Genomic DNA, 20843 nt, shown 5'->3' with positions numbered 1-20843 from the left:
TCGTCATTCTAAATAAGAATTTGTTCTTAACTGACTTGCCTAGTTAAATAAAAAGGTTCAACTAAAAACAACATGGTGGTCAGTTTTTTTTTCCGCTGGCTAACAGACAGAATTATTGTACTTTGGCAGGTTGGGATCAATCATCCAGCACAAGGTAGAGAGAGAGGTTTGAAAAACAATTCTGAACTCTTTGGGAGAGATGCTGTGAAATCCCAGTGGAGCAGTGCGAGAGAATGCCTGCATGCATAACCATCTGGTAAATTACCCTGTTTTGACCCTACGTTTAATAGAGACTGGCATTTATTTTGCGATGCTCGGCCATTAGAAGAGACAGGTGTTTGTTGGAGGCCCTGCGTTTAATGGAAGTTTTACAGTATATGGACAGATCCTCGATCAGCATTCCTCCTTTTAGACGCTTTGTGGAAATGGCCCCTGGTCAAAACCAATGGATATGTGTATGTCCACTTTTCCTATACTAAACCACTGCTCTGAATATAATATGGAGCTGCAGCCTCCAGACAGACAACTGCTGAATTCCAAAATTGACTGCTCTTCATCCTGCCTATGATTTTTGCCATATTTCTTACACCAATCCCATCCTTTCAGATCTACAGGAGTGCCTAGGACTTAGGAACTAGGGGTGGAGCACATGTGTGACCAGGCTAGTGTCCCCCCTCTCTCCTGCTCACCCCTAGCAGGTTCCTTGGAATGTAGCCCTCTCGGTCTCCGCAGCGGGCCCACCACCACTCTATCTCGTCCTTGTCCTCGCGCCGCAGCACAGTCATGCAGTCGCCTTCCTGGAAGGCCAGCTCGTCGTCGTCCTCGGCCTCGTAGTCCCACAGGGCGTACACCACCCCACGGTTCATGATGCCTATCTTCTCCTGTACACCTGCATCAACACAAAATCCCACCCACCTTGTCAGGAACAAGCTGTTCAAATTCAATATCCGCCAAAACATGTTATGGAAGGACGAACGTCAGTTAGAGTAGGTGAGGGTAGCTACATTTTGTATACAAGCAGAGGGGTCGAGTGCAAAACGGAAAAATAATAATAGGCGCACAGTGTTTTGAGCAAATAATGTTTGTGCTTTGCCTCCAGTCAGAGTACACCAGCGGTCTCACCGTAGAGAAACTGGGAGCACTGTGCGTAGCCCTCCTCCATCTCCTCGCACTTGTCTGCCGCTGTCTGCATGTCACTGTAGGTGGTGGCGAACACAGCAGCCCCGGACTCCACCAGGAACTTACACACCTGCACGTTGTTACAGGAGGCCGCGCAGTGCAGCGGAGTCCTGGGAGAGAGACACGGAGAGGAGAGGTGGGGGCAGAGGGGGGGGGAGGTAGAGAGGAGGGCAGAGGGAGAAAGAGATAAGAGGGAACAAGGTGGGATAGTTGGAGGATATGAGAGCAAGATGATGGGTGAGGGAGAGTGGGGGAGTGAAGGAGGGGAGAAATAAAAAGAGAACAACCGGGGGTGACAACAGCTTTGATAAAGCTACTGTAAAGTCACAACAACCACTGTAAAGTTACTGTAAAGAGACAACGGCAACTGTAACGTGACAATGACTCACCAGCCATCGCTGTCGGCGGCGTTGGCGTTCACGCCAAACTGCACCAGGAACTTGACGATCTCGGTGTGGCCGGCGCAGACGGCGTTGTGCAGGGCTGTGATGCCCTCATCATTGGGCAGGCTGGGGTCATCCACCTACAGGGAAAAGTTCATATGTTTCAAGACATTTCCTAGACAAGGTCAGTTATCAGTCTTTACCCCTTACGGTTGATGTTAGGATTTGGGGAGGGATTAGCTGATCTTAAATATGTGCCTAAGTGCAACATGGTTGAGGTTAGGATTTGGGGAGGGTTTACCTGATCTTAGATCTGTGCCTAAATGCAACATGGTTGAGGTTAGGATTGGGGTAGGTTTTAGCAGGTCCTATAACTGTGCTTAAGGGCAACTTCTAAGCTAACCGTTTTGATGGACGTAGACCAGAGTTTGTAGTTGCTTAAGAGTACTACTACTAAGTATTACTTGCAGCGGCATTGCAAAGCCTTCGCTTATGGGACGTCTGCTTGGAAGAGTCGTCTGAGGTATTGACATTGAAATTAGGAGGGCTAATGATGTAAAACTCACATCACTGAGTTCGAATCCGGCCAACAACCCCTTGACTCCCAACCCTACTTATCTTCTCAACACTATACTATCTCTTCAATTAAAAGGAGTGGGACTACTCACGTCATAGATGACCCTCTGCACCAGATCATACTCGCCCTCCAATGATGAGTCCAGCAGCAGGGCCAGGGGGTTGAACTTCACCCGCATGCCGTGGTCGATGCGCTCCGAGTCGACCTTCCGCAGGTTGGTCCTCTTGCCCTGCAGGAGGAGAGTAGGAGGAGAGGAGTGAGGGCTGTAGGTGTTTCACAATATGATGCAGTGACATCTGTTAGCTATGGTCATCGAAATTGCTAAAAGGTTTTAAAATGAATTATAATAAATGTAACACTTGGACAATGGATGAAGATCCTCTAAACTTTGTTGAATTTGTATTATCCATCAGATATTTACTGAATTAAAGCACATAAAACATTTTACTGGCTTGGACAAATAATGAATGCAGTTCAGTTATTCAATTTGTCCAATATACATTGTTATTGTATCAGGTATTTATTTTTGGATGTGTTAAAAAAAAATCATGATATGTGCATCATTTGCATAAATACACTGGGTGTACTTCCATATATGTAACATTAACATAAAGGGGTGGAACAGGGCTGAAACCACTAAACACTTGCTCAGTCTAGCCTACCTGCACTGTCTAGACTGCTTCATTAATTACTGTGGTCACGTACTCTTGCATAGTTCAACAAGTCTATCAATAGCAGGATACCCTCGTATAAAAAAAAATCAACACGCTTAGCTTTAGAATGCACCTATCTAAACATACTTTGCATTGCTTGCGAGATCAGACATAATATCACTACAATCCAAATATTCATTTTCGGAAGTTGCTTTCGTTTCAGTACATCTTATTTGTTATCATTATAACTTTCTGACCTCCCAACTGCATTAAATGATTACTTTTATATTCCACAAAAAATGAACACCCATCCAAATAAAGTAATATTTATTTACTCTTTATTGTGATGTAAGTGTTGAGATGGTGTGTAAATCCCAGACGAAGCTTTAGTGTTCTTAGAGTCAACAGAAAGACAATGTATTCCACTGAGCCCATTTCAACCATTACCGGGGTGTGTTTGACAGGTCATTACAAACATTTCCACGGTCGTAATGTTAACAAGAAAAAAAAACACAAGCACAAGCAAGACTATGAAAGAGTTGCAGGAGTAAAATGAAAACAATCAATCCAACGGGATTTACGTGACAGGTAGGGCTGTGACGGTCACGAAATGTTGACAGTTATTGTCATGCAAATGTCTGCAGGTCTCACGGTAATTGCTAGTTAATTAACAAACAAGTTTAGCATCTCCAGGCCTCCAAGCATACAAGCCATTGATGCGGCTTATGAAGAAAATGTATTTCAGAAGAACAGAATGAGTTGGCATATGCATGTTATCTGGCTATGCGCCATAGGCTGTCATTTAGAAAACAAGATATGCTTATAATTCCCGTGCTATCATTTTCCACAGTATTACATGATTTTATAGTAAGAAGAATATACATTTACAGTGCCGTCGGAAAGTATTCAGACCCCTTGACTTTTTCCACATTCTATGGAATATATATATATATATATATATATATATATATATATATATATATATTATATATATATATATATATATATATATATATATATATATATATATATATATATATTTAAATAAATTGGCAAGAACATCTAAAAAAACTTTTTGCATTGTCATTATGGGGTACTGCATGTAGATTGAAAAAAAGTCAATTTTAGAATAAGGCCGTAACTTTACAAAATAAATAAAATAGAAATTATATTTTTCCTTTTCCGTGCATATGAAGTGGCTATGTTGAGCGTAGAAGTGGATTTGAAACAGGTCCTATGCACTAGATTTAGAGTTATTTGGTAACTTTAGTTGTGAATGATACAAACCTTATTGTCTTAGAAATCAAAACATAGATGGGCTGCATGATAGGCTATTGATTATTTGAAAAAGTTGCAAATAAAACTTGCGCTCTGTTCTTTGCCTCAGACTGCACATGCTGTTCTCTCAAGTGATCATATTTTCACCCACCAGACTATTCTCAATTTAATCTTGTCTTTACTAATACAGTACCAGTCAAGAAAGTTGACACACCTACTCATTTCAGAGTTTCTTTATATTATTACTATTTTCTACATTGTAGATTCATAGTGAAGACATCAAAACTATGAAATAACACACATGGAATCACGTAGTTACCAAAAAAGTGTTTGAGATTCTTCAAAGTAGTCACCCTTTGCCTTGACAGCTTTGCACTCATTATCTCAACCAGCTTCATGAGGTAGTCACCTGGAATGCATTTCAATTAACAGGTGTGCCTTATTAAAAGTTAATTTGTGGTATCTCTTTCCTCAATGCGTATGAGCTGTTAGATTCTGGGTTAAACTTGGAACATTGTTATACTAGAGACACGATACATCAGGAGTAATACTATAGTATCTGAGGAGTGATATAGACTGGTTTTTACATCAGAAGTTAATGGTTATCTGTAGGAGGCAGATGGCTTTGGAATGTGCTGGGTAGAGGGGAGGCAGTCACGGGAGTGCTATAGGTGATACGGGTGGAGAGCTTTGGATTAGGCATAAAGGGGGTTGAAGTCAGGTGAGGAGGAGCAGTTTATTACCCTATCACTTTGTCTTCCTGTCGAACCATAACAGATGTAAGGGTTGGAGAGAAGGAGTGCATCTAAATTGAAATGTGTGTGTGTGTGTGTGTGTGTGTGTGTGTGTGTGTGTGTGTGTATGTATATATATATATATATATATATATATATATATACACACACACACACACATACATACAAGTCCATATTTATGCAAGAACAGCTCAAATAAGCAAAGAGAAATCATTACTTTAAATTTCAATAGCTTTGAAAGTTCATGAAGGTAGAATAATAGTGAAGACATGAAGGCCAGTCAATGAGGAAAATTTCAATTTGTTTAACACTTTTTTGGTCACTGCATGATTTCATAGTTTTGATGTCTTCACTATTATTCTACAATGTATAAAATAGTAAAAAAAAAAGAAACCCTGGAATGAATAGGTGAGTAGGTGTCCAAACTTTTGACTGGTACTGTATGTAACATGAGTTTAGATTTAGAATGGCCAGGTACAGGGGAAAAAAACATTTGCACTCGAATAGTGAATGTAGGCCGCTTTCCTGCTATGGCGGATTTATGGTGGAGCATGTGCTTAATATGAGCAGCTGAAAATAAATATAGTAGCAGCTGGGAACCTCCTATTTTTAGTGGCAACCATCAAAGCTCTGCTTTCACACAGGACTGCATATAGAAAAGTCTGGGCTTATAACAACACTTATTTCAGTCCACGCATCAACCACTATTTGAGGAGCATGCAGCCTCTCGCTGCGCAACAGGTAATATTCTGCCCAAACTCCGTATGCCATGAGCTCTCCAACCCTGTTCCTTCATTTGGGAAACCAATTGAAATATGTTCAGGAACATAGATCGTAACATGTTTTCACACTAAACACATTTCTGTTGACAGCCCCTCACTGTTGGCAGCCCTCTGCATGCTCGAGAAAGGAATGAGGGGAGATGGAAATGCACAGTGGTGAGATATTCTGTAGTTAAAGTTAATGTGTCAGCCTTTTAATTATGCCCTATTAAAGAAATGCACTATTACTAGGCTATTCAAAATCAAACACAAATTCTCTATAAGAATAGGTGAACTCTGTAAGCTGCACAGCTCAATTTATGAACCAATAGCATCGCCTAGGCCTACAAGTTCTCTCCCAGACTATTGGATAGAACGTTTGGAGTATAGAATAAAAGGTAACCAGTCTATCCAGTATGGATAATAATACAGTCCACACTCAAAGGGGATTACTTGAATATGTTTAATTTTGTAGTATAGGCTAACTACACCAATTATGTACCAAAGACATCGTAAATCTATTTTATTTTTTTTGCCGTGTGTAATATGCGGTAGGCTATGTATACAGAATGGGGGGAGGGGGGGGTGGCGGTGGCTTGGGTTCATATAAAGGTTATGCGTACACAGTCGAAGTCAGAAGTTTAGTCACTTAGATTGGAGTCATTAAAACTCGTTTTTCAACCACTCCACTAATATCTTGTTAACAAACTATAGTTTCGGCAAGCCGGTTAGGACATCTGCTTTGTGCATGACAAGTCAATTTTTCAACAATTGTTTACAGACAGATTATTTCACTTATAATCCACTGTATTCACTTCCGACTTCAACTGTACATAAGCTCTAATAGGCGTACGGGGGATTTGAATTAATCATCACCTCAGAAAGAGCTGTTGATTTTGTTGCGTTAGGCTTTGAAACAATATCCAGAATGACCATGTTTTCCAGTCAATTTGACCGGTTGTTGAACTCCTTCAAATTGATCATCACAGTGAGGTGAATTTTAAAAGCATGATACTGTTTTGATGATAAGTGTTTGATGTGATTTTCCATTGATGTCAGAGTGGTTAGAGGAACAACATAGCGCTGAGTACCAGGCCATTAGGACCTGACGGTCGTGAGGGAGTTGGGTACTACCAACGCATGTCCAGAGTGCATAAGAGGAGATTACCATGACTCAACGGTCACATGGAATTTTACTGCCATCATGACTCATGACTGCCGGTGCGGAGATAATATGGTCACCGCAACAGCCCTAGTGACAAGTGGATATTACACCCTTCAAACACAGATGGCTGAAAAAGACAGCTCCTCAGGTGGGTGTATACAGTTGAAGTCAGAAGTTGACATACACCTTTGCCAAATACATTTAAACTCAGTATTTCACAATTCCTGACATGTAATCCTTGTAAAAAATGACCTGTCTTAGGTCAGTTAGTATCACCACTTTATTTTAAGAATGTGAAATGTCAGAATAATAGCAGAGAGAATTATTTATTTCAGCTTTTATATATTTCATCACATTCCCAGTGGGTCAGAAGTTTACATACAGTCAATTAGTATTTGGTAGCATTGCCTTTAAATTGTTTAACATGGGTCAAACATTTTGGGTAGCCTTCCACAAGCTTCCCACAATAAGTTGGGTGAATTTTGGCCCATTCCTCCTGACAGAGCTGGTGTAACTGAGTCAGGTTTGTAGTCCTCCTTGCTCGCACACGCTTTTTCAGTTCTGCCCACAGATTCTCTATAGGATTGAGGTCAGGGCTTTGTGATGGCCACTCCAATACCTTGACCTTGTTTGTCCTTAAGCCATTTGGCCACAACTTTGGAAGTATGCTTGGGGTCATTGTACATTTGGAACACCCATTTGCGAAGCTTTAACTTCCCTACTGATGTCTTGAGATGTTGCTTCAATATATCCACATCATTTTCCTCCCTCATGATGCCATCTATTTTGTGAAGTGCACCAGTCCCTCCTGCAGCAAAGCACCTCCACAACATGATGCTGCCACCCCCGTGCTTCATGGTTGGGATGGTGTTAGTTGGCTTACAAGCCTCCCCCTTTTTCCTCCAAACATAACAATGGCCATTATGGCCAAACAGTTCTATTTTTCTTTCATCAGACCAGAGGACATTTCTCCAAATCTTTGTCCCCATGTGCAGTTGCAAACCGTAGTCTGGCAGTTTTATGCGGTTTTGGAGCAGTGGCTTCTTCCTTGCTGAGCGGCCATTCAGGTTGTGTCGATATAGAACTTGTTTTACTGTGTACTTTGCTGTTGTTCTGGCATAGATTTGCACTTTCTGCACCAAAGTACATTCATCGCTAGGAGACAGAACGCGTCTCATTCCTGAGCGGTATGACGGCTGCGCGGTCCCATGGTATTTATACTTGCGTTCTATTCTTTGTACAGATGAACGTGGTACCTTCAGGTGTTTGGAAATTGCTCCCAAGGATGAACCAGACTTGTGGAGGTCTACAATTTTGTCAAGCGAAGAGGCACCGAGTTTGAAGGTAGGCCTTGAAATACATCCACAGGTACACCTCCAATTGACTCAAATTATGTCAATTAGCCTATCAGAAGCTTCTAAAGCCATGACATAATTTTCTGGAATTTTCCAAGCTGTTTAAAGGCACAGTCAACCTAGTGTATGTAAACTTCTGACCCACTGGAATTGTGATACAGTGAATTATAAGTGAAATAATCTGTCTGTAAACAATTGTTGGAAAAATTACTTGTGTCATGCACAAAGTAGATGTCCTAACCGACTTGCCAAAACTATAGTTTGTTAACCACTCCACATATTTCTTGTTGAAAAACAAGTTTTAATGACTAATCTAAGTGTATGTAAACTTCCGACTTAAACTGTTTGTTATACATGTCACACAAACAATACATCAATTGAAATGGTTTCCCCAATACCAAATATCTCACCATCCATGTACCCCAAATATCTACACCAGCACACTTTTTACTATGTTTGGCTAAAATATGAATTCATACCATGTAGTATGCTAGTATGGAGCATTTGGACACATGATGTGGGTGTGGCTACATACCGGTGGCAGAGTGACTTGTCCCGTGACCTCCGGAGCCTGCATGCTGAGGGTGTCCTCCCCCAGGTCCTGCTCCCCCGCGCTGGGGTATGGAGGGGGCGGGTAGGGTGGGTACTCCTCCAGGTAGGCTTCTGTCTGATGGGGGGGCGGGGGGCAGGGCTCTGGCTCTTCCTCCTCCAGCGACTGGGGCAGTATGTGGCTGGAGGAGGAAGAGGGCTCTTGGATGGGCGAGCGGGGCGGCTGAGGTGGAGGCACTTGTGCATCTTTCTCTGTCTCGGCAAAAACTTGGGACATAACTGTGCGGTCTCGGGCTCCAACGGCACTGGCGCCTTCCTTCCATGTTCCTCCACCTTCACCCTCGTAGGGAGACGCCACAACAGTCTCCATGGCTGCCAGTGTGGTCTTCTGGTAGAGCAGCTTCTGGATGTTGGGGCCCGCGGGGCCCTCAGGCTCTGTAATGGAGCTGCGCTTCTTGAGGGGCCGCGGGGCATGGTGCAGCCGGCGGCGCAGGGCCTCCAGGTCGGCGTCGCTAGGGTGCCGGTGGGGGTGAGAGATGAAGGGGAGGAGCTTGGTGGGGCTGAGGGGACGAGGGGCCCGCTCTGTCTCCTGGCCCCCCTGGCTCTCAGGGGCCAGAGGCGCCAGACCGGGACCCCCCTGGTCCACTTCAAAATCGCCGGCCCCCGAATAGATGGAGTCCTGAAGGAGCAACTGCTGCCCCCCACTGCCTGGGATAACTGGCTTTCCATACACTATCAGAGAAAGAGTGAATGGTCAATGCGTGTGAATGGGATCAAGGAAGCTGCTTCATAGCAATAAAATAATCTAGCACGCTAACACAATCCCCATTACATCTTTTAAAAGAGTAAGGCTGTAAGTAGGGGCATTTAAGGCAGGTATTTTGCAAAACTGAAAATGTAGAATGATTTTAACAAATTACTCAGTTTAGTAACAAAGTAAAGATCCAGGAGTCACAGGAGTAGCCAAGACACTACAGTGGCCCATGGCTCCTTCTCTCACCTCTGGGCTGCGTGCGTGTCAGAGTGCCCCCGCCTGTCCTGGGCTGTTGGGTGTACATGGAGTAGATGGAGGAGGCCGCCACCGTCTGTGGCTTCTGGAGGACAGGCACAGCCACTGTGGACTCTGGAGGATCGGGGGTGAAGGGGCGCACCGTAGCTGCCGGAGGAGCCTCCTGCTTGGGGGGCAGAGGCAGGGTGTGGCTGTGGATGGGGATGGGAGGAGGTGCACACAGATGGAGGGAGGCGGACGGTTTTGCCTTGCCCGGGAAGGTGCCCGTGCTGTAGGGCGGTTTGCCGAAGGTTGGGGGCTTGGTGGGGATAGGAGGTGGCACCTTGCCCAGAGCCTTACCACCAGCCTATTGAGTCAAGAAGACCGAAACATACATAGTATGATGAAAATGAAATGCATAGTAATATCACTGCAACAAATGTCAGTTAACAGCTGTTTTTATCCAATGCAACTGTTCACACACATAACCGGTATTACATATGTGGGCCATAAAGGAATCAAATCTCCAACTACAAAACAATGCAACCCTGTATATCAAAAAAACATTGAAGCTGCTTCATTGACTAATCAGGCATTTTTGGAAAAAGCTAAACAATGGAGAGTGGAATAATCTATATCTCTCTGACCACATTCTCTGTGGGTCTGTGATCATTTCTAGCAAGAAAGGAAGTCCGGTAGGGAGAAACATAGCAAGGGAGCATCTTTTAAGTATACTGTATGACCCTTGAGCCTCTGTGGATACTGTATGGGCTCCCGAGTGGCGCAGCGATCTAAAGCACTTTATCTCAGTGCAAGAGGTGTCACTACAGTCCCTGGTTCCAGGCTGTATCACATCCGGCCATGATTGGGAGTCCAATAGGGTGGCGCACAACTGACCCAACGTTGTCTGGGGTTTGGCCGGGGTAGGCCATCATTGTAAATAAGAATATATTCTTAACTGACTTGCCTAGTTATATAACAAAAAAATGAAAGGTTCCTAAAATGCTTCTGAAAATCAGTGCAGTACCTGGGCATCCCTCAAGAGGTCCTCGTTGCTCTGATTGTTCCGTGAGGGGACGGGAGGCGGGGCGTCAAACATAGAAATGTGACGCCCCTTTTGGTCCTTGAGGGTCTCGGCATCTCCTGCAACCACAGAGGAAACCACATCCGAACATTATCTGAACCATATGACATTTACACGATCAAAACCATATAACATCCATGTCATATTAGAACATTATGCAAACCATATGACATCCACATAAGAAAGTTAACTGAACATTATCAAGATGCTAAGAATCAAATACACATCACAATCACTGTAACCAGTCTTTATTTTGAATATATTCCCAGCATCAGTTTAATAAAACACTATGCTACATCTCAGGGGGTGACCTGACATTCATTTCGAAATAATAAGGCCTTTGCAAGAATTCCCTTCTTTAAATCAAAATTGCCCATTCTTTTCTATTCAGATTTGTTCATTTCAAGCAGTGGAACTGACCACAACCCTGGTTCCTAGCCAAGTCTAAGGAAGATACCTGAGCCCTGTGAGGAGAGGCTGGACATGCGAGGCAGAGTAGAGGACATGCCATGATGACTGCCGCTGGACTCCGCACTGGAGCTGGACCAGTCAGACAGCTTGGACATCTTGGATGACTGGAAACCTGTCAGAGCGTGGAGAAGTGTTAACACATGGAAAGAGCACTTGAATTGCAAAAGACAAATAGATGTACACAATCTACTACTGCACAGTTACACACACTAACACACAGCCAACGCATTCACTTGCACAAACACACAAAATCGCAATTGAACACACAAAGTAAAATCATCCATAACGAAACAACGTTTTTACCAGAGTAGGGTTTGAGCGGTCTAGGAGGGGCCTTCATGGAGGAGTCTGGCATTGGTAAGGTGGTGGTGCCGTCAGGGTAGGCAGGCTTGATCAGGAGCTCCTGTCGGCTGGGCACCGGAGGCCCTGGGGCCGCGGTGGAGGACAGGATGTAAGGGCCCACGGCCGCCACCCTGGAGGGGCCACACGGCTGCAGGGCCTGGCTCTTTGTGGGGACCTGGACAATGTTTGGGTAACACTTTATCTAAAGTTAGCAGGTATGATGCTTTATTAGTATGAGCCTTAATAATATCTTATTATGAGTCTTATAATATGTAATGTTACCCTATGTAGGCCAGGGATGGGCGGCCCGCGGTTTTGTAGGCCCGCGGATCATTTTCCATTAAAAAAAATATATATATTATAATAATAAAAAATAAAAAACGTTTTTATGAACTCAGTCGGGGTCTCAACTTACTGCTGAGAGTTAAGGCGGCTGCTAAAACATTTTACTTGCATGGTGAGGGGGGGGAACAATTTCACTTAAGTGCCCACAAAAGTATGGATTTGGGTACTTAACACTTGAGCCACTGTGGTCCCTCGTGATAAGTTCGGATTTTCTGTGGCCCCCACCCCCATAAAAGTTGCCCATCCCTGATCACTCCTGCACACATCACATTGATATCGTGGACTGCTCTGTCTATGTATTGGTGATACATTTCCCTGGCCCCACTCCTCAGCTTAGTTCCAATAAACGTGGAGCTGATGTGGTCTGATGAACACTGCATTAAAAGGGAACAATAAAGCTTTTAACTTTTAACCTCGTCTTGACTCACGGGCAGGTTCTCCTTCTGCTGTAGTGCTGCCTTCTTCTTCCACAGGCGTTCGCGGAGTTCGGCCACTCGCTTGTCCATGGTGGCCACCTCCAGGTTGCGCTTGCTCAGGCTCTCACGCTGCTGTTGCAGCTTGACACTCTGGTCCTGGTTCAGTTTATTCCTCAGCTTAAAATCGGGAGGAGAAGAGAGAAAGAGCTACTGTCAGCTTTGTGTGTGTGTATAGAGCTTTTCCCACTACTGAGCCGAGGCAAACCAAGCTCTACTGAGTTCTGAGAAAAGCTCTAAGAAAACTTCAGAAAGTATGTGGACACCTGTTCAAATTAGCGGGTCAGGCAATTTCAGCCACACCCGTTGCTGACAGGTCTATAAAAGCGAGCACACATGCCATGCAATCTCCATAGACAAACATTGGCAGTGGAATGGCCTTATTGAAGAGCTCGGTGACTTTCAACGTGGCATCATAATAGGATGCCACCTTTCCAAAAAGTGATTGTCAAATTTCTGCACTGCTAGAGCTGCCCTGGTCAACTGTAAGTGCTGTTATTGCAAAGTGGAAACGTCTACGAGCAACAACGGTTCAGCTTCGAAGTGGTAGGCCACACAAGCTCACAGAACGGGACCACCGAGTGCTGAAGCACGTAGTGCGTAAAAATCAATTGTCCTTGGTTCCAACACTCACCACCAAGTTCCAAACGGCCTCTGGAAGCAACGTCAGCACAATAACTGCTCGTTGGTAGCTTCATGAAATGGGTTTCCATGGCCAAGCAGTCACACACAAGCTTAAGATCACCATGCGCAATGCCAAGCGTCGGCTGGAGTAGTATAAAGCTCCCTGCCATTGGTATCTGGAGCTGTGGAAACGCATTCTCTGGAGTGATGAATCACGCTTCACCATCTGGCAGTCCGATCAATGAATCTTGGTTTGGCAGATGCCAGGAGAATGCTACCTGCCCGAATGCATAGTGCCAACTGTAAAGTTTGGTGGAGGAGGAATAATGGTCTGGGGCTCTTTTTCATGGTTCGGGCTAGACCCCTTAGTTCCAGTGAAGGGAAATCTTAACACTACAGCATATAATGACATTCTAGATGATTCTGTACTTCCAACTTTGCGGCAACAGTTTGGGGAAGGCCCTTTCCTGTTTCAGCATGACAACACCCCCATGAACAATGCAAGGACCATACAGAAATGGTTGGTCGAGATTGGTGTGGAAGAACTTGACTTGCCTGCACAGAGCCCTGACCTCAACTCCATCGAACACCTATGGGAATTGGAATGCCAACTGCGAGCCAGGCCTAATCGCCCAACATCAGTGCCTGACCTCACTAATGCTGAAATCAGTGCCTGAACTCTTGTGGCTGAATGGAAGCAAGTCCCCACAGCAATCTTCTAACATCTAGTTGACAGCCTTCACAGAAGAGTGGAGGCTGTTATAGCAGCAAAGGGGGGACCCAACTCCATATTAATGACCATGATTTTGGAATTAGATGTTCGACAAGCAGGTGTCTGCATTCTTTTGGTCATATAGTGTATGTTTGTTGTCCCACTGTGTTCATGATGTTATTTTGCAGAGTCTACCTGTAAATGCCGCAAAAAGAAACTTGTGTTGATGCAGGCTAATATGATCTTTTCTTACCTGCAGCTCCTTGTAAAGACGCTCCAGCTCGCCGGCGGAGCTCGGGCCGTCATGAGAAGACTCCACCTTGACGCTTTTCACGGTCTCCAGCTGCCTGCTCAGCTCCTCCACTCTGGAGACGGCCACCAGGAGCTCGCGCTGCTTACTCTGAAACAGCCCGTTCATCTGCTCTATCTCCTCCACTATATGACCAGGCACACACACACGCAAATCAACAAACACATGCAAGCATGCACATACACAGACAGAAGGACACGCATGTTGGTCAAAGTTGAAAAGTAACATTTAGAGAATGCTAATGATGTGTTAGTTCAAACCAAAATCTAAATGTTCCGTTAACTTCAAGATTTTATCTTAAACATGTTCTGCGAACGTCTGGTATGGCACATTTTCTTTTAAATGATTGAGAAATGTTTTAGCTAACATTCCCCCCAAAATTGTACCTTCAGGTTCAATAGTTTTTTGATGTCCAAATAAATAACCTTAATACACAACGTTCCCATAACTGTCAGGTGTACATTCTCGGAATACACAGAAAACTGGACAAAATAAATATTCTTGAAACTAAAACCTGGAATCTTCTTTTGACCCAAAAGTAGTTAGCTGGGTGTACGCTGTAGGCCAAAGCCAACCAGCTAAAACTGTGTCATTTCGTGTGAAGCAATGTCAAGTGTGTCAAGTTGGGGGAAAAAACCCTCTTCATCGAGTGTCCTTGACTCCTCCCTCCCCCCTTGGCACTAACCCAGTTTGCTGTTGCTTTGGCGTTTCTGCTCCACTTGACCCTTGAGGGCCCGCACCCGCCGCAGCTTGGTCTCCTGGTTCTCAGCGTTCTCACGGAGCTGACGTAGTCTCTCCTGCTCTGACGCCTGCTGCTGCCGCTGCTCTTGCAGCCTCAGGTAGCGCAGACGCTGCTCCTAGCCGACCAAACAAGAAAACACTTTAAAGTTCAGATTCAAGTTCTTAATAATACCCACGGTGTATTAAAGTAGTCAAAGTAGTAGTATTTGGTCCCATATCCCTGGCACACAATGACCACATCAAGTTTGTGACTACATACAAACTCAGCATTTGCAGTTTGTTTTTGGGTGTCTTTTGTATCATGCCTTGCCCAATAGTAACTAAATACAGAATATTGTATTGTCATTCTGGAGTCACTTTTAGTGCATGCGAGAATAGAAGATGTTTCTGAACACCTATACAGTCACATGGAGAAGCCCAAAGATGATAGCCCCCTCGCTCTGGATAAGAGCGTTAGCTTAATGACTAAAATGTACATGTGAAACGCTAACCGTCGCTGTTACCGGTAATGGCGAGAGGTTAGCATTCTCGATTGTAGCCTTTGTAAACTTCTAACTCAGTGTAGGATGTCACACAGACGTTCTCATGTCTTTAAAGAAAAATACTTGCCTTTATTATTAGAGCTTAATAAAGAGAAGGCAGAGGGGACCGTGTGAAGAACTGTCTAGGAGGAAACCTCGAGAGGAACCAGACGCTAGAGCAAAGCCTATTCAACTAGAAGCCTATGTCAATCTAATAAGCATAGGTAAGAAAGGGAAAGAAACAACTTTTTTTTTAATTGGACATTGTCTCAACTAGAGCCCTGCCATACAGGCCTATCTGCCTCGGCATGAGACGAGGTAAAGAACTACATGTCTTGACCTTGTTTAGTGGCTGTGCTTCTCTGCCAAACGAGTCAATGGGCTTGTTTGACATCGACTGCACGGATCTACAAATCCCCTTGCATCATAAATAATTACTGATGATTATTTATAGCCAAGTCGGTCAGTCAAAATTTACCCACAACGTATCATGCTCTCCAACATGGCCAATGTCTTGCCCTACCTTTGAGGCCAGGAGCTGCTGCTGCGAATTGATCTGCTGTTGTTGCCGTGACGCCATCTCCTGCAGCTCCGAGAGGGTGATGTCCATGCGAGGCGGTGCCACCTGGGGGGGTCAATAATGACAAAGAACATGTCACACCACACCATTAAACCACCGGCTTCCACCTTCCTTCATTGTAATGTTGTACAATTTTTTCACTCACCCCATTTTCCATGCATCGGTCCACAGGGACCATGACCATGTTCCTTTTGGCTGAGTGATCGGAAACCCTTGATCCACCTATACAAGACAAAATACAGCGGTCTTGTGAGTGTGTGTGTTTGTATCTAACTGTTGGTTGAGGGACATGCATTTGCTTCACAACTGATCATGGGAAGTGTAAAAAGAAGTGAGAAGCTAATTGCTATTTGGGGAAAATTCCACAATCCGGGGGGGGATCTCTGTTAAAAAGGGGGCTCCAATTTGTTTGGGTACTACAGTCGGTTTATGACCAAAGACGGAACAAACATGACCCGGAAAACCGACACAAGACCCGAGCACTGCGCCATGAATACGGGTCATACTCTGAAGATACGGGATGAAAAGGACAAGCATTAGTTGTAGAACTGCTCATTATGTAATAACTGGTGGAGCAGCCAAAAGAACCAGACCTCGTCCACACAGTTGCTCTTCCCGTGCCAGTGTCTGACGGTTATGCAATGCTGTTTTACGAACAGCTTATATGGGTAACCAAAAAAGGCTGAACAACAAGGCTGATCCCTTTAATAAGCTCTTTGGGGGTCCACAACTCAGGCTTATTAGTTATACAACCCAAATCCTACACCTTATACGGTAATAACAGCACAAGCAAAACAGGGAGCCGAGCCAGACTGGTTGTAATTGACTACAATCGTGTCCCGAGAACAAATAATAAAGCCTTTGTGCTGTGATATCCCTTGCACTGCTCTGTTGCGTAATACGGCTTAGTCCTGCGTAGGGGGTCCGTCATTCCAAGCAACTAGAAACCCAAACACATGGACCTACACAAGGTTCTCAAATGAACAGAGAGCCTTGGGTTAAGAAAGAATGGGCTTTCTGTTGTTTTCAAGTGACATAAAGGACTAAGTTATGAAGGGGCATCACATAGTGGTACCATTGAAGAGAACATGACCTTGGCTAATCGTCTCATGAAAACGCAACGCAGATATTCGAGGAAAAATAACAAGCACAAAACCTAGATCACAGCAATGAAAGTAAAGTGTATTGTTCCCTTTGGGCTCACTTTAACCATGAGGATGGGCGTATTCATGACACCAATTCTGTTGCAAAGCGGTTATTAAATGGAAGCAAACAGAGAGGGACCTACCTGAATTTGGCCAATAAAAACATGTTTTACTCTGTTTGCTTCCGTTTGGTTCTTAAAATGGTAAATGGTTTCCATAATGAATACACCCCAGCTGAGAGGGCGGTTAATGGTTAGCATGCTATCTCAGACTACAAGGTGCAGTTGTTTAAAAAGCTGCTTTCACATGTGGAATCTAGGTGAATTGCAACAGCACTAGGCTGCATTTAAAACAAATGTCCCCCCTTCCCCGTAACATGGCGGAGACTCGCGCTTGAGCCGTTTACTTTCGGTCGTGGTCCACCAGCTTCAAACAGCTAGAAAAACTATATTTTTGTGTTAAGAAATATATTTCATAGCGATGTAGATGGTACAATGATTCCCTACACTATTCAGTGCTTGTTTTCTCACATAAACTGAAATTGAGTGAACAGTGTCGAACTTTAGCACCCAGGAATTGACCTGATTTCCGCTAAACACAGCCACAAAATCAAAACAGCTTTCCCATTTTGACAACAGATGCCGCCCTGTCAGGAGAATATCACAGCTTGGGTTGCAAAGGGTCGGAAACCTTCCGGTAAATTTAGCCAATTTTGCTTAAATTCATCAAAAAGCTGGCTTATAACAGTGAACCTTTTTTTGTGGGATACACATAAGGCAATTCTAGGTATTGTGGCATATTTTGGTTAAACTATCCCCAAGTCAATGGAATTGCAACCCTCTGCATGCACAGTGTATTCTTCAATCACATGTACAGCTGATTCTCAAGATCTTGCACACCAATTAGATACTATTGATCCCACACTACTATACTGTCTGAGCCAAAGACTACTTGCTTTCTGGTAAGTTTTGATTATAATACTGGGTGGGGTGAAAATATTTTATGACATGCATGAATTTTTGTTAACTAGTAAATAGTTGCCTACAACAAAGTGTGTTTAAATAATTTCTAGCATGTTAACAATTTCTGCTACCATGTGGGTTTTAGCTTGCTTGAGCCTGCTAACTGAGGAGTATTAATTCAACAGTATCTTACAAAGGAGTTGTTTAATCTAAATGCTTAACTATTTATCTGTACATGGAATTCTGTGTTGTTTTTTTTTTACTTGTTTTTTTCCCTCATCTTTACAGGAAAATGCCACCGGCACTATCTGATGTGTGGAGATATTTCACTGCAGCATGTAGAAGGTCACTGGTGACAGACAATGCTGCGAACATGAAGGCTGCTTGGTCTAAAGTGGAGGAGTCCTACCCTCACATTGACACAACTGGTCCTTGTTTGGGAACACACACACCCAAAGCACGCAACAAGCTGACCAATACAAGGGTTGAAAAATTGGTGGCCATCCGGGCAAATGTGAGGCTTTTTGAGCCTGACAACGAGCCATCCTCAACAAGGTTGGAAAGTGACAGTGAAGATGAGGCCTCAGTGTCTGATGTTCAAGAGGTGGACATTGAGGAGGTCCAGGGAGAAGACATGGAAGCCTGAGAGGAAGACAACCAAAACATACAGATGTATGTTGAAAACTTTATGGGAGATGCAATGGATCATTGGAGATCATTTAATGTTCCCTTTCTTTTGTTGTTCAGTGAAATCATCCCATGTGAAGAGTCTACTCAATTAAAGTTCAATTCGTAACTAAATATATATTTTTATTTCTATTGGAAGGATGGAATAATTTGCAATTATTATTATTTTTTACCCCTCTTTCTCCCCAGTTTCGTGGTATCCAAGGTTGAAAGTCATGCGTCCTCTGATACACAACCCAACCAAGCCGCACTGCTTCTTAACACAGCGTGCATCCAACCCAGCCGCACCAATGTGTCGGAGGAAACACCGTGCACCTGGCAACCTTGGTTAGCGCGCACTGCGCCCGGCCCACCACAGGAGTCGCTGGTGCGTGATGAGACAAGGTTATCCCAACCGGCCAAGCCCTCCCTAAACCGGACGATGCTAGGCCAATTGTGCGTCACCCCACGGACCTCCCGGTCGCGGCCGGTTACAACAGAGCCTGGGCGCGAACCCAGAGTGTCTGATGGCAGTACAACGCCCTTAACCACTGCGCCACCCGGGAGGCCTGTAATTTGCAATTATGTCTACTTATGAAAAAGTAAAAGGTTTATGTTCCTGTCTCCATATGATATGGTAAATATATCCAATGCAAAACAACATCTACATTTATATGGAATTAGTATTAAATTGCATATATTCCCGTTAATTCCCACAAAGTTTCCACCTCTGAATATTCCCCAAAATATGCAACCTTAATCACAGCCAATCACAACACTGGCAGGTCAGTAATACTGCGAAACACTGTCATTTCACTATTACTGCAGATATATTATGTACATTTTCTGAAATTACAATGCAAAAATAAAATACAAATCCTATGTGTAGCACCTTTAAAGTGTGTTAAAGTGTTCCATATTCTACATCATATGGGGGTGTGTTCAAAAACTGGATTGTGTTATTACAACCAACAACGGATGCTGTGACAATAGTGCCACTGGGTTATGGTAAGTTCATATAAAATATACAAAATATAGAAGAAAATGCAAAAGTAGCAAAAGAAGGATTAAGGACGGCTGAAGAATCTTTCTGCCAGGCATTTACATACGTCTTGGTATGTGTGGGCCATGTGGCACACGGGGTGGCATGGCATTGCTTAGGTTAGTCACAGACAGTGCCCGTGGCATATCATCATCACCACACACAGGCTGCATCATGAACTGCATCCTATTCCTTATAATGCACAACATTGGCCAGGGCCCATAGGCCATGTGGGACGCAGTCACAGTCAGAAAAATCCTGGGTGACCTTTGGGCCTGAGAGAATGCAGGCAAGACATAAAATGAGAGTGTGCCCTGTTAAATAACGATGTTCCCAGCAGCCGCAAGAGATCACAGAGATTTTAATTATCTCAGCAACGTTTAGAATGCTTGGCATTGTGCCATGGTCAAAACCGCATGCGTCACCAAATAACAGGAAGATATACAATCTTATCACACATGTTTTCCTTGTTATTTTGAGTTTTTACTTCACATGTGACATAGTTAAAATCCAATTGTGGCCATGTAGCAACTCTAATATGGTAACAATTGTATTTAAATTCATCATCCCAACAATGGGGACAACGAAATGTGTCTGCCAGTTAGAATAGTAGCCGGCTGTATTAACTTTGGCTCAAATGTAATGGAATATAGGACGAATAGAACATTGTGTACACCACACACATAACAGTCAGTAAACACACCTGACTACCCAGGCTTCCCCATTTTTCAGGCTACACTTGACACATTCAGTTACCACACTATTTAACATCCAGGGTACTGGTGGGGGATGGGCATTGATAAATGTGTGTTTGTGGCTCTCACCTGACTCTCTGCAGGGTGCCCGTTCGTGGCGCAGGAGGAAGCGAACCTCCCCCCTCTGCTGTCCCCAATGCTGGAGCACGTCCAGCATTCGCTCTCCGTCACTAATGGCGCGTTCTGGTGTGACAAAGAAAGATGCCTGAGTAAGCGGTTCTTGAGTCCAAGGCACGGTTCCATTTTGGTCCCTTGCCTCTTACCCTTCAGGTGTTCACATCTGACGGGATAGTGGTATTGCTTTCACCTATTACATCACTTTTAAGATTAGTGAACATCGAAGCTGTAGGGGCTAGAGAGTGAAATGGAACAGTTTTTTTTTGGGGGGGGGTCACTCCTACCCACCACTGAAAACTTAGCCCTTCGA

General features: G+C 44.0%; 1 protein-coding gene across 4 annotated transcripts in view; it reads right to left on the bottom strand.

Moving 5' to 3' along the window:
• The window catches only part of LOC135539460 (apoptosis-stimulating of p53 protein 2-like), a 46089-nt gene that overhangs the window by 4322 nt on the left and 20924 nt on the right, over window positions 1-20843 (bottom strand). For 2 of the 4 annotated variants that reach the window (XM_064965358.1, XM_064965355.1), the window contains exons 3-17: window positions 20486-20599; window positions 15992-16068; window positions 15790-15891; window positions 14690-14861; window positions 13948-14129; window positions 12314-12478; window positions 11502-11736; window positions 11185-11310; window positions 10671-10786; window positions 9656-10010; window positions 8642-9387; window positions 2231-2368; window positions 1569-1702; window positions 1123-1289; window positions 690-889 (exon numbers count right to left, since the gene is read on the bottom strand). In XM_064965358.1, the coding sequence (XP_064821430.1) occupies window positions 690-889; window positions 1123-1289; window positions 1569-1702; window positions 2231-2368; window positions 8642-9387; window positions 9656-10010; window positions 10671-10786; window positions 11185-11310; window positions 11502-11736; window positions 12314-12478; window positions 13948-14129; window positions 14690-14861; window positions 15790-15891; window positions 15992-16068; window positions 20486-20599 (3029 nt within the window). Of the gene's footprint in view, window positions 1-689; window positions 890-1122; window positions 1290-1568; window positions 1703-2230; window positions 2369-8641; window positions 9388-9655; window positions 10011-10670; window positions 10787-11184; window positions 11311-11501; window positions 11737-12298; window positions 12479-13947; window positions 14130-14689; window positions 14862-15789; window positions 15892-15991; window positions 16069-20485; window positions 20600-20843 lie in introns of all 4 variants that reach the window. The other 2 variants (XM_064965356.1, XM_064965357.1) reach the window with 2 other exon arrangements.

Source organism: Oncorhynchus masou, chromosome 5, assembly GCF_036934945.1.
Source record: "Oncorhynchus masou masou isolate Uvic2021 chromosome 5, UVic_Omas_1.1, whole genome shotgun sequence".
NCBI classification, from domain to species: domain Eukaryota; kingdom Metazoa; phylum Chordata; class Actinopteri; order Salmoniformes; family Salmonidae; genus Oncorhynchus; species Oncorhynchus masou.
This window is presented reverse-complemented; position numbering and strand designations above follow the sequence as displayed.